We start from the raw sequence: 14,844 nt of genomic DNA on the forward strand, positions 1-14,844 counted from the left end.
CCCGAACTAGTTATTTATTTTAATCGCAGTCCTATGGTTTGAGACAAAATTCATCAAAATTACATTGGCAGTGAGGTAATAAATACGCAAGAGAAGGAAAACGCACATGTAGGCTAGTACATGATTATAATGTAGAACGTGAGCCATTCCTCAATTGTATAGTGATCCTTATGGTGGCAATGAGGTAATAAATACTCTTAGGTCTTATCAAGCAATTCCCAACTATATATTGCTAGTTATGGCAATTGACCAAGAGTACATAGCATCGAGCAATCAAAAGACTTGACCATTCAACATATAATATTGGCATGACCCCAAATATGATACATGTGGGGGTTATTTTTGCTATCTATCTGTAAAGAACTTATAGCAAGCAGTGACAAACTCATGAAACTGGAAGGAGAGTTGTGTTAGAGAGAAAAATAAAATCCCTAGTTTCTAAAGCAATATAGTCAATATCAAAGGGGATTAAAAGTTATCATCATAATCGTTTATCTTCTTACATGAATTTATTAAAAACAAATTTTCACATAGACAATTCTATAGTCAGGTTTCTGACAAACATCTTGTTGGACATACCCTTTCCTTTTTTCCTTGTCTTGCTGAATTTCTTAGTTATTAACATTTTAGAGTGTGACAGTCTAGTTGGTAGGAAGTTACAACCTTGCATTGGAGCAAATGTGCATACTATAAGTCAATAACAATAGAATTATTAATCTAAATATGATTGAGGTCACCCTCTTATTTTGTATCAATGGGATATTAGAATGTCTTATGTGGTATCCTCACACCTTTAGAAGGATGTACTTTTACATCATATTGACGTTAGAGCAGTGCAATTACGTTTCTTTCATGTTAACAATTTACAAATGTGATTTAAGCAATTTGTCTCATTGAATTAGATAATTTTTGAGGTTCATACTTTAGCATGAATTTCAAAGATATTTTAATGTTTTCTTTGTTGTCTTAGACTGTTTGCTCACATCCTCACATAGTCACTGTTCCCATGCAAGGTTATGTTTCCAATATGCTACCTCTGAGGGAATTTATTATAGCTCCAAGCCCACGTTTATTCTCTCCTTGCGCAACGATGCTTAGCCTCTAGTTACATCCATTGCTACAATGGGCTGCAAACCTCGGCTATATTCAATTGTTTGTGTACCTTTAAGCTACGAGCATATGAACAAATTTGGCAAAGTCGACAGCAGTGAAAGTTGGTTGCCTTGGCTTCTAGCCCACTATATTGTAGCTTTTGATTTGCAATCTTTGTATTGTTGCTATTCCTAAAGACGGTTTAAACCAAAATTCTACAACAATCATAAACAAGTAGTTCCACTTAATTACATATGCAAACTTGACATGAATGAAACTTAAGTTTGTATGGCTTTGAAAATATTCAAACAATTGTCCTCCATTGCTTTCTTGAACAGGAAATTCATTCCTACTCATCAATTACGTAATCTCTATCAATGAACCTAAGAAAGAATCTTTCAAATCACAATAAGAAGAAAATGTATATGTACTTTCCCTTGATCTCATAGAAACACAGAGGAGGGACATCACCTTATGTGTAGCATCATTACCCACCACAAGGATACTAACTACTATGATACCATCGAATTGTAGGTGTCATACGCCTCTCCTAAACCTCTCAAGGTGAGCTCCCTAGCGAGCTCTCTGACATAGGAGCATTGATATTGAACTATCCACCTAACGATAGGAATCCCATATTTATATAAAAGAGTCTTTGCCTGTTCGCACTTGGCCAAACACCAACCAAGCTTGACCCCATCTATGGTGTGCCAAGCTACACACCCTTGTGACCGTCCTATGCCTCTTCACATCTCGTGCAAGGGCATTACCCCTGTATTTATTACTGTTCATACTATGCAACACACTACTAATATGGTTGGGATTGGATAGCAAGAGGGGATCTCCGAGCCTTAGATGACTTTTGCATCCAAAGAGGCCTTTAGGAACCTTGGAAAACCAAGGTTCCAACCTTCCATACCTCTTGACTAGTCGAAAGCAGACTACATAGGCCATGTGAGGAGGTAGAATTTTCTATATATAAGATCTTCACAGCACCCAATGCATACATTAATCAATGTTCTTTACTAGAGGCTCAGTACAAGTACATCCTCTCCACATTCCATCTAGTAGAAGAAATGAATGTTGATAGAGAAATAGTGAATTTAAAACTTCGTCCCTTGGCCTGCAAACTCAATTGCTTTTCAACCATAGCTTTAATAGTGTACCATTTCCCTTTTCCTAATTAAATAACACACACGACTAATGTGATTTTGTGTGGTAGACCAAGATAATCATCCAACAAGGTTATCCTTGAAAAGTCTCGCCGTCATATCTTCGTTTTTTCCCAAACCATAGAATGCATAAGTAATTCTAGTGTGACATAACATGTGATAATATAAAATTGGCTTCTATAAAATAAGTCAGAGAAAAGTATGGTGAATCTTGGCTTTTATGAAAAAATTCAAGAAAGTAAGGTGAATATCTAAGTGAGACTGAACCAGATAACAGTTTGAGCTGATGCTCCAAATAAAAAAAGGTACTCAAGTGCTAAGGGAGGCAAGTTTATGCATAGATATCGACGAGGTTGAAAGATGGTCGCCCACTGTACGTCTCAAAGGCAGTCACACATATCAGAAGGGTACGACTATTGCCCCTTGCTTGCTTTTCAAAGCCAAAAAAAGGAAAAGTGCTATTAATTGATGAATCAGTTGAGGCTCTACAGTTAATAGTACCAAGGCTTTAAATAGCTTTAAATAAAAGCCTTGTCCCACACTCAACAGTGAAATCTTTGAAAGCATGCAACTTGGGAAGACTGCACATTTTGTTGTCGATTGGGTGCGTTTCCACTGTATATCACTATCGATTACATATAACAGGGCTACAAAAACGTTCATTAGACTTCCACTTATGGACATGTTACCTCCTGCCAGCAATTCAACTTATCTAAGTTCAGCCTTCGAAGTAAAGGCAAGCTTCAGCTTTACAAGCTCTAGATATTTGGAATCAAATGCTTTACACTGCTTATGAACCTTATTTTGCCGAATTTCGCTGCGTATGGGTTAATGCAGGTGTATTCAAAATTTTGTTCCGAAGGCATGGCTACTTGATCCCCCGTGCACAATAAAAATCCTGTAAGCCACTCAATTGAGTGAACCCCAGTGTAGTGAATAGAATTCAATGATGAATTTCCAATTTCACCTTAAAAGAATTGAATTGGTTGCCTATGGTAGTTTTTGAATGAGGACCACACTGTCTCCTCTAAGAAACACCTGCAAGGCGGCCAGAAACAAAAATTTCACTTACCATTACTACACAAATGTTTTTGCACCATCTCTCTCTCTCTCTCTCTCTCTCTCTCTCTCTCTCTCTCTCTCTCTCTCGCTGCTCCTGCCCTTGCGCTGCCCTCCTGCCCCCGCCTCGTGCTGCTCCCCCTGTTCCTGCCCCCCCTACTCCCGCTCCCACTGCTACCCACGCGCTTTCTCGCTCTCCCCCCTCGCGCTCCCCTGCAACCCCCCCCACCCCCTTCGCGCTCTCCCTGCAACCCCAACCCTAAGCGCTCCAACACCAACCCTACCCCCCCCCCCCCCCCCGCCAGCCCAAGCGTAGAGAGAGAGTGGGGAGGGATTTTAGGCGCAGAGAGAGAGAGAGAGAGAGAGAGAGAGAGAGAGAGAGAGAGAGAGAGAGAGAGAAATGAAATGAAATGTTATATTAACGTCTTCAAAAGGCCAAAGTGACCTATGAGACCAAAAAGTTACAATGTGGTGGCTCTCATACAAAGTCAGAGTAACAAGACGACAAAATAACAGAATGACAAAATGACAAAATAAAATACTATGGAATCTTAAACTGCTAGGTGTGGACTAGGCAGATAGCTAGATTACATGAGATCCAGCATCGATTGCTGGCGGATGTCATCAATCTCCTCCATGGCCAGTAGTCTGACCGGGCGTCGTGCATGTCGGGCCAAAGTGACCCGAATCCTCTGATGCAGCATCCGTCGATGCTGTGTAGTCCTCCGCAGTCGTGGGCGTCTGGATCTCCCCAACTCAGTCGCTCGGTCGATCAGTATGCCTCTGGTGTAAAGCGACGAGCTCTGCTGTGGTAGTAACTCCTCCGGGTGTCCAATGGCAGCTCTAAAGAAGTCTGTGATCTGTCTCTCTCATCAGGCTCTCTCTGTGTCTGCGCAGCTCGAGCAAGAACAAACCCAATCATCTCTGATCCTCGTACCGCATGACTCTAGAGAATAGTCCACAGCCCTCTCTGAACAAGCAATGGAAGCGGCCTCGTATCTCGTAGTAGACGGGGCAGCGGCATGTGTAGTGCAACTCTGTCTCAGGCTCGATGTCACACAGGGGGCATGTTCTCGCCTCTGCTGGTACTCCGCTGTATCTCCCAATCTCGATCCGCAGCTGGTGTGAAGATGTGCGTATCTGGCCAATAGCACATCGTATCCAATGAGACAAGTGGGTGTCCATGTATCTGGGCCTCGTCACAAAACCATCCTCCATAAGCTGGAGGAGATGCTCTCTGTAGAAAGCCATCTTCGTGCCCAGCTCCTGTGCTGGCTGTATCCATGTCCTCTTGGTGTCTAGCTGAGTCAAGTCCTGGCGAATGAGCTTGGTGATCTCGGACTGTGTAAGAGTCAGAGAGGGCGCATCCAGTGAGTATTGGAAGGGAGGAAATTTGTCTATGCTGAACCCATGCGCCTGAAACCAACATGCTGTATCTCCATGCATGGCTAACTGTCGAGAGGACTCAAGTGCAAGGCGTGCATATCTGTCTCTGGGAAGTTCCCACATGCGGTGTATGAAGGAGACAGATCTGGTGAGCGCCTCAACCACCAGTGGGGAGGGCAGCTAGCTCTGCTCGTACAATAGCACGTGGTACTGAAGCCTTGGCTCTAATAAGCCGCGAGATCATAGAGACCAGAGGCTTCTCCATGTCCCCCCATCCATCACTGCAGCCTATCCTCCCGTGATGATACAGTGAAGGTCCCCAAATCTCAGCTCCATAAAGCAATGCAGAAGCCACTAAAGTGTCAAAGAGCTAGAGCTTCGTCTGTGGGTACTCTCATCTGCTGTAATCTGCGTATCAATCTAGCTCTGGGCATTGTGTCAAATGCTTTGGAAATCCACAAAGCTACAATAGATCCGTCTCCCACGCGATCTGCCCTCCTCAATGATGGCTCTGAGTGTCAAGATATGGCCAAGAGTAGAAAAACCCCTCCTGAAACCTGCCTGCCCAGCTGCGCGTATCCCCTCCCTCTCTGCCCATCTACTCAGCTGCTACTCAAGAATAGATGCGTACAACCGTGGCAATGTGTGTCCAATCATGATAGTGCGATAGTTCCCAGGCTCCATAGGGTCTCCCGACTTGAAGATAGGTACAATAGTAGATAGGCTCCAAGTATCAGGCAAGCCCTCACACATGGCACGGTTAAACATAACTGCTAGAAGCTCTGCTAATAAATCTCTCGCATGCGTGAAATGCTCAGCCAGTAAGCCATCATGATCATATGCTCTCCCAGTCCTCATCCTGTCAATGGCCTTCCTCACCATCTCAGCGGTGAAAAAAGCACATGTGTGTGGGCATGGATCGGGGGGGTCGGGAAGGGGGGGCTGCTCAGGAACTGTGTACAGAGATGATGCATATTGGCCCCAGGCCTCTGTAGAAGTGATGGCAGAGGGGGGGAGTGCTCATGAAAGAGCCTCCATGCCTCACGTGAGTCCTGACTCAGGAATAGCTGGTATAGATCTTTCTCTAGACGAGCCAAAAATGCCCTCTTCTTCCGCCGTACTAGGCGTCAGAAGTCAATCTGTGACTGCCTATGAGCGATGTCCCCCAAAAGCACCTCCCTCTGAAGTCTAGCTCTAGTGTCCCGGCATTCCTCATCATACCAACTGTTCTGGGGCATGCTCCCCGAACGACGTCTCTGCTCAGGCTGGGTATATGGGTATGCCTCTGCTGCTGCATCACGTAGTGTCTGTGTCAGTATAGTAGTAAGCTCCTCCAGAGGTCGCCCTGGCTCCTCTACAAACAGGCGTTTGTAGATCCCATCTATGTATACAGAGTCCGTCTCCTGCGTGAAGGTGTAGCGAGTAGGGGCTGCTGCCCGTAGCCTGTGTGCTACACTAAACTGAAAGGAAATGGTCAGCGACACAAGAGCATGATCCACTGCCACACCAACAGGTCTGGGTCCAACCGCGAGGTCCTAGATACTAGAGATGAGACTTGGCTGTGCCATGACATAATCCACTGTGCTGGCTCCATGACTGTGTGGAAAGCATGTAAAACCCCCCGCAGCGGGAAATCTCTGTAGGCCATTCAAGATGGCCAACCCATGTGCAGTCCCCATGTCTATCAAGTGTCGTCCATACTCAATGTGTTCTTCATCCTGTGATAGTCTGGATAGGCCTGTCTCTACAACATCCAACTCTCTCAGCATCTCCTCTCAAGTATCATAAAATACTATCTGATGATGGGCAGTCCTAGCATTGAAATCCCCTAGAAGGATGATGTCACCATCTCTAGAGAACTCCCATATGTCATCATCTAGAATAGAGAAGGGGGACTGTCCTCTGGGTGGTGCATAAACTGACGTACTCGGGGGGGAGTAGCAAATAGCAATGTAAAGATACCTGCCTGTCTCTGCTCTCAATCTCACCCACATGTACCTAGCTTGCTCATCCTTGCGGGCTATATGTATCAATGGCTGCAACTCCTCCCTGAATAACACTGCCAGTCCTCCTGAGCCCCGCCCTCTGTGCTCTGATCGTGTCTCTTGTCTACAGGCTGTCTCCCATCTATATCCACTAATGTGAGGCATAGATTGCCCCGGGGCCTGTTGTGTCTTAGAGTAGAAGACGATGTCTCTTCCCAAAAAACTATCCTCAAAAGCACCCACATCAAGGCACATAGATCCATTACAATTCCACGTGGCAACTTTGAGTGTGGTCCCATAGGTCTCGCATCGTCATGTGGAGCGCCGCTCTACAATCACCACCCGGCCATCTCTGTAGAAGGCTGTCTTTCCCTTGCCGCTTGAATCTCTTGCATTACCTCTCTCATATGCGCAAGCTTTGTGAGAGTGAGGTCATCTCCAAGGAATATGCTCGTTTTCTTTAGTGTAGGGCGCTTCTTCAAGAAGCCCTTTGCCTCAATGGATGGGAAACAGATGATTAAAGCTCTCCCTTTTGAAGTCTCCCCATTGCCTTGTGTCTTCTTCCCTACCCTCCATGCCTTTGTATGAGTAGCCTCACTACCCATCATGCGGAGAAGTTATTCGACTTCCCCTTCCACATCATCTCGGTCTTTTTAGACCGGTTACTCTTATATGCAAGGCTCTAGTTTTCCTTCGTTGTTCTTCTTCTAGAGTCATGTTGATGATTGTAGGAGTGGGGACGGATGTGGTTTCTTTCCCTTTCCCTTTCTTAGCAACTTCTATCCATTTCTCGGCCTCATCCACCTTCTTCTGCGTCTTCGTGATCACATCCATCCACGAAGGCGTCTTTACCACCTTCCGTTTCTCCTCCTCTGTGATCATCCGTACCTGCTCCTTGATGACCTTGATCTCGTCTATCACCGACGGCTGAAATTCCCCTTCTTCCAGTCCACTGCTTACTCTATCCGCAAGCTCTCGCTTGAGGGCTGTGACCTCTTCTCTAAGTGCTTTTGAATCCACCTTAAATGCTTGTAGCTCTGCGTGCAAGTCCTCTTTCTCCTTCTTCCATTGCACGCCTTCATTGAGAAACATTTGAAGAAGGTTGCCTTCTCTTTCCACCATCCCTCCGTCTCTGCTTCCCATTCTTTCATCTCCCTCTCCATTTGTGTTATCCGCTTGTTTGTAAGCACAAAGGTTGCCTTCGTATGGGGCTTACATACTGGCAAAATGATCATGGCCTCCACTGGCAAAGCGCTCATGGCCTCCATTGGCGATGCGGGTATAGCTCGATGCTCTGGCTCGGCTGAGTCCATGAGAGAGAATCTATGTCCGGATCTATAGTGGCCGGCACACTAGAAAACAATACAAACAAGGATACGCAAGCGAGGGTATCTCCTCCTCAGCTCGTCTAGCCAAACACGGCTTACAATACAAAAAGGAAAGGGGTCGGAGCACGGTGATCTGCCCTTCTGCTGGCATACAAAAATGAGGGCTCGAGACCCACTTGAGAGACCCGTGAACCTTCAAAAAAGCGAGAAGCTCTGGCTCGGCTGAGACCAGCCCGCAATAGAATATCCACAACCCGATGAAGGTGTATACATGAGATCAGCCCCTCGGCGGGCATTAGCCACTGAAACAAATAGCATGAAGGGCCTTGCGCCCACTGTCTTGTACTGAGCCTGTCGAACCTTCCAGACAGAGAAAATCGGTAGCCCCCTTTGTAAGGATGCTCTCGGCTAGGCAACCAACCCCGCAGGGTGAAGAGCATATATCGCTGCCCCAAGACCTACTGGCAAGAACAACCTGTAACAACCAAGGGCGCAGCACTGCTGGCTGCTGGCAAACCACCTGCAGCTGTCCTCCTCGTTGCAGAGAAACCCTCGCGCTCAGACAACAGCCCACAAGACCTGCTCGCGCTCAGACAGTAGCTTGCACAGCATCCTGCCAGACCTTCTCGCGCTCAGACAGCAGCCCGCACAGCCTCCCGCCAGACATGCTCGCGCTCAGACAGCAGCCCGCCAAAGAGAGAGAGAGAGAGAGAGAGAGAGAGAGAGAGAGAGAGAGAGAGAGAGAGAGAGAGAGAGAGAGTTTTTAGGCATAGAGAGAGAAAGAGAGTGGGGGGAGGGGGAGGAAAAAAAAAAGGGACGTAGAGAGAGAGAATCCACGAGCGTACATGGAGAAAGAGGGTAGGGAGAGGGGGGGGGGGGGGGGGGGGGAGAGGAGAGAGAGAGAGAGAGAGAGAGAGAGAGAGGATCTGTGAGCGTAGAGAGAGAAAGAGGGTAGAAAAAAAAAACAGCTTTGTCCTCTTCTTCACTTCTCTATCTCTCCCCCTTTCCTTTTGCCGACTTCAATCATGAGAAAACAAAATGGCAAGGATGACCCTATGGAGGATGCCATTCAAAAATGCAAAGAAGAAATGAGTGAGTCCATCAACAAGATCAATCGCCACCTCCTAGGTACTATTAACGCACTCGACGAGCGCGTGGCGACACAAGAAAGCACGATACATACACTTGAGGATCGTGTGAAGGCCCAAGATGAGAAAATCGCACTACTCAAGAAAGAGCCTGAGGATCGTGTGAAGACCCAAGATGAGGAAATCGCACTACTCAAGAAAGAGCTCGCAGAGGTGAGATCGCAAAACGTCCTCGAAGAGGGAGAGCTTCAACCCTCAGTAATTGAAGAGCTTAACATGATTAAAGAACAAGTGCGGGCCATCAAAGAAGGTGGGAAGCAACAAAAAGAAACGACGACCTCGTGGGTAGACATAATCTCAAAGACCCAACAAAAAGCAGAAAAGGCCGAAAAATGGATCGAGATTGTCAAGAAAGAATAGGGCAAGGAATCATTGAGGAGAGCATTAGAGACTAGATCGAGAGCATATGCAACCTTGGGAGGACCGGAGAGGATGTGTTCGCAGGTTCAGTCTTTTTGACACTCTAGTGACCTCAACTATGCTCTACAAAGTTCAGGTATGGGGACCCTCGGTAGACCATCATGGGAGATCTGGCAACACAGATGTATGGAGATGTATGGAGAGACCTCTGGTCTCTATGATCGCTCGGATGATTCGGGCGAAGGCCTCAGTGCCGCATGAGATTATATGAGCCGAGCTAGTAGTTGCCCCCCCCCCCCCCTCCTCGTGGTTGAGGCATTGACTAGATCAGTATCCTTTATCAACAGTTTATGGGATCTCCCTAGGGATAGATATGCTCGGCTTGCCTTGGAGTCATCTCGACAACTAGCACTACAAGGAGATACAGCATGTTGATATGGACAGATGACAGCATGGTTTTAGGCACATGGTTTCAACATGGATAGATTGCCTCCGTTTCAATACTCCCTAGATGCACCCTCCCTGTCTCTCACACGAACAGAGATCATCAGACTCATACGCCAGGATTTGACTCAGCTAGATACAAAGAGCACATGGATACAGCCGACACAAGCGTTGGGAACGAAGATGGCCTTTTACAGAGAGCATCTTCTCCAACTCACAGAGGACGGTTTTGTGACTAGGCCTGCATACATGGATACGCACTTATCTCATGGGATACGATGCGCTATTGGGCAAATACGCACATCCTCACATCAGCTCCAGATCAAGATTGGCCGATTTCGAGGGGTGCCAGCAAGGGCCAGGATATGTCACCTATGTCACTTAGAACCAAAGACAGAGCTGCACTACACATGTCATTGCCCGGCGTACTATGAGATTCGCGGCTGCTTCCACTGTCTGTTCAGAGAGGGCTTCGGACCATTTTCTAGAGTCATGAGATACGGGGATCAAAGATGTCTCGGATTGTTCCTGCTGGAGATACGCAGACTCAGGGAGAGCTCGCTGAGGACATCAAGGGAGAGAGAGTCTCAACGACGAATCACAGATTTATTTACACAAGCCAAGGGAGAGGCAGAGGAGCAGTCACCACAACAGATCTCAGAGCCCACCCACACTAGAGGTATGTTGATTGATCGAGCCATGGAGCTAGGCATATCCTGACGCCCACGACCTCTAGGGATCTCCCACCATCGACGAAGGCTGCAACAGAAGATACAGATCACTCTAGCTCGACATGCAAGACGCCCAACCACAGTACTCACCATGGAGGATGTGGATGAGATTCGACAGCGACCGATGAGAGATTTCATCTGAACCCACCAACCCCCTATCCCCCCCCCGCAAATCAGTCTCAGATTCTTTTTCTTAATGTTTCTAGTGTTAGTTCTTTGTACTTTCCGTACTAAGACATGATATCAAATTCACCAATTGTAACTTTTTGGTCTCATAGGTCATTTTGGCCTTTTGAAGACGTTAATATAACTTTTCATTCTCTCTCTCTCTCTCTCTCTCTCTCTCTCTCTCTCTCTCTCTCACACACACACACACACACACACACACACACACACACACACACACAGTCTTTTTTGAATTGTAGTTCTCACATCACTTGAAAGAGGCTTGACTTTATCAATAGAGTAAAACTGTAATTAAATGATCTACTGAAAACCTAGATTTGGGTTGTCATAGTTGGATGACCAAAGGGAGTACCTTTGGTATATACGCATGGGGGGCTTACATACTTGACTCTAGAGGTAGTAGATTGACAGGCCTAGATTAAAGATGGAAAAACTCAATCAGGGTACATTTGATGGATATGGTGTGAATGCAAGATATTGAAGCCAACAGATGTGGGAGGAAATTACTTGTTAGGCTCCCATTTCAGTAGAGAGAGCTGAAAATTAAATGCTGATAAACGGGGCAGCCTTGAATAGTGTCGGTGCCGAGATTGAAAAGGTAGTTAATAGATTTGCCATAGATCCGTAAGTTGAGTCGTCGTCTTGGTTGAGTTGTTCAACAAGGTGAGGACTGATGGAATGATAAGAAAGAAGGGTCTAGCACATATGCCCAATGATGTGGCATCTATATGCACACCATACGTTATGCAATGAGAGTATCATGGGTACTTCAAAAAGTAGGCATAGCTAGCAAAGCACTTTAACAAAGTTTTAAAAGCTATCACCCCTCTAAAAAGGGTTCCTATTGTCAAGAGTATGCGTGCTCATCTCCAAGTAGGACTTTACACCGCTCCACCAAAAATTTATTCTAGACGTCCGATTCTTATCCTCACCTATTGCGACACATTTAAATAGCTTGACTCTTCCAGCTTGAGCATAAGCCTATTCAATACAACCTTTAGCACATAGCTTATTAGACTAAAAGCTTTGAGACTGACACTTTGCTCATTTAGTGGCTCAACCACCGCCCGACGTTGACTATGCCAAAGGGTTCTCTTTTGGACCCCGGTGACTTGACCTCATTGGACAGAGCTCTTAGCATGAAGTAAAACTTGAAGTAATCGAGCTTCCAAATTGATATTTGTTTTATAGAAGGTTGGTTGTTATAGACTTGGACACTCCAAGCGAGAAATCAATGGCAACACACGAATAGAAACTGCAAAATCACTAAACTTGACGAGAGAGAGAAACATGACGGTGTTCCGAGCCAAGACGCACTGCCCAAAGGACAGGCGCCCCTTTTGGTATTTCTTTATTATTATGCTCGCAAAGTACAACCCTTGAGGGTCCAACTCTCTCCGAGACTTTGCATCTAGGTGCTCTCTGAGAAGTGGCCCTCTAGGCACTTATAAACTTACAAGGGATGCCCAAAAGCAAAGCCCCAAAAGCATCAAGTTCAAAAGCACCTGCTCAATAGCTCCACGCGAAAAGCGGCTCAAAAATTGATAGCATAAATTACGGAAATCAGTACGGCCTACCAGGTCGAGCGTGAAACTTTCTACAGTAGACACTGACTCTATTACTCATGCACCACACTCCACCAATCCAACACTTTTACAAAGAAAGCACTCACTGATCAATCACATTTTTGTCGAGGGTCTCAGATACAAATCCTAATCATTGTTAGCATTTAGCAATCACATCCAGACCACGTTGATCTTTTCACGGATGTCTTGATCTACTAAATGTTGTTACTATCATATTCATATCCTTCTTTTCACATTTCAATCAAGCAAACCATGCCTATGACCATCCCCACCAAACGGTACATCCATATAGCATGCAATTCACAAAATCAAACACTTAGTTCACATTGAACACCGTGTTTCAATCATTCAATCTAGCCATCTCTTTCCGTCTGGAACTCTTGATGCGCATAGATCAGTGTGTAGCCATCTCATTCCGTCTAGAACGCTTGATGCACACACAAAAGTATTCAGTCATCTCATCCAGATAGACATCTTGGAATCACATTCAGTTCATATTCAGTACTCATTCACTTAGCCATCGCATCCAGATCTCAAATCATTCATCAGACAAAATGATATAGACATTTCGTCTTTCTCTACATGTCTCTAACAATACATTCACTTAGCCACATCCAAATCTCAAATTATTCATCAAACAAAATGATATAGACATTTCATCTTTCTCTACATGTCTCTAACAATATACACATGAAAGAGCACATGTCTTCAATTCAATCAAGGAAATTTACAATTCAATGTACATACATTCAAAAAGTCATTCCGCAAAATACTATCAGCTCGTCAATATCCGTAAATCTGAAAGAGAAATTAGTGACTTTTTTCAAACGAGGCAATCTGTGACAAAGGAGTGGAGTGGCTCCCCTCTCGTGCAGTCCGCACTTGCACCAGATTCAACCTGTTGATCGGTAACTTTTGGCATAGACAAAGAATTTGTGTCATTCTTCTCCTCCATCCACTTTGCATTGAGGGTAAAAACTGGTCTAGCTTACCTTTCTGTTTTTTCCTTGTGCCCTGAGACCTATTGGTGGCCCTGCTGGCCTCCCCTATCCACTAGCATCTCAATCTGAATCGTCAAAATTCTCCGATCAATCATCAGCTGATTCCTCTGCTTCGTCGGAACCCTCAGATGCACTATCAACTGATTCCCTTTCTTCTCCAGAATCCTCTGATGAACTTGCATTTGGTTCCCTTGGTTCGTCGGTACCTTCGGATGCACTATCATTTGATTCCCTTACTTCTTCGGAATCCTCTAATGAACTTTCAGCCGATTCCCCTCGTCCATTCTCTTTACTGGAAGACTCTTGCCCTGTTGAGGTGGACACTCGCTTGTCCGTAGGATAAGTCAATGAGCCGGCATACATGCGAAGAAAAGTGAATTTTTCCTACCACAGATGCACTTTTTGGGACACATTGTCTCAGTAGGAGTGCAAATGGACCCGGCCAAGATAGAGACTATCCCTGATTGCCCCGATTTGAAGAATGTCCATGAAGTTAGAAACTTTTTGGGCTTGTGTTCGTACTACAAGCGGTTCATTAGAAAGTTTGCAGAGGTTGCTTCCCCTTTGCATTTGTTGACGCAGAAAGGAGTCCCTTTCTCATGGGGACCCACAGAGGTGACTCCCTTTCAGACATTGAAAGAGAAATTGACTACACGACCAATTTTGACTTTGTCGGACTTGCACAAGTCATTTGAAGTATATTGTGATGCTTGTGGTCGTAGTCTGGGTGCGGTCTTAATGCAAGAAGGCCATGTCATTGCCTACGAGAGCCGATTGTTCTCAAGGTCGGAATTGACAGCACTGATTTATAAGATATCCATGCTCTTACTCAGTGGCGACATTACCTACTCGGAGCAGATTTTACAATCTTCACAAACCATCAGAGTTTACGCTACTTCTTGTCATAGGAGCAGCTATCGAGCAGGTTATATTTCATTCCAATGAAGAAAACAGTCAAGCCGGATTACTTAGCGAGATTGTTTGTGGCCCAGATCTTCAGATTACATGGCATGCCCGAGACGATTGTCTCCAACAGGAACCCCAGATTCACGAGTTTGTTTTGGAAAGCAATTTGGAGAACACTGGTACACGGTTGCAGTTCTCGTTATCTTTCCACCCATAGACTGACGGGCAATCCGAGATTGCCAATTCAGTGATACTAGATTTATTGAAGTCTTACATCTCGGATCAAAAGACTCAATGGGAAAAGTATTTACCTTTGGTGGAATTTACCTACAATAACACGATACACTCTTTGACGCGGAAAGCGCCATTTAAGATTATTAAGGGTGGTACGAAGGTTCCACCCTTCCTAAGCAGGAAAGATAAGATTTTTGAAGGCGATGAGTACACGCGAGACTTGGAC

General features: G+C 45.4%; 1 protein-coding gene across 4 annotated transcripts in view; it reads right to left on the reverse strand.

Moving 5' to 3' along the window:
* Positions 1-2,710: 2,710 nt before the first annotated feature.
* Positions 2,711-14,844, reverse strand: part of LOC147418084 (uncharacterized) — a 130,786-nt gene continuing 118,652 nt past the window's right edge. For 2 of the 4 annotated variants that reach the window (XR_015187344.1, XM_086507367.1), the window contains 2 exons: positions 3,232-3,302; positions 2,711-3,162 (listed from right to left, as the gene is read on the reverse strand). Coding sequence is in view for 3 of the 4 variants with exons in the window: in XM_086507367.1 (XP_086363493.1) it covers positions 3,255-3,302 (48 nt within the window). In the remaining variant the exon portion in view is untranslated. Of the gene's footprint in view, positions 3,303-14,844 lie in introns of all 4 variants that reach the window. The other 2 variants (XM_086507368.1, XM_086507366.1) reach the window with 1 other exon arrangement.

Source organism: Adiantum capillus-veneris, chromosome 30 (assembly GCF_014529385.1).
Source record: "Adiantum capillus-veneris isolate H3 chromosome 30, ASM1452938v2, whole genome shotgun sequence".
In the NCBI taxonomy this organism is placed as follows: Eukaryota; Viridiplantae; Streptophyta; class Polypodiopsida; order Polypodiales; family Pteridaceae; genus Adiantum; species Adiantum capillus-veneris.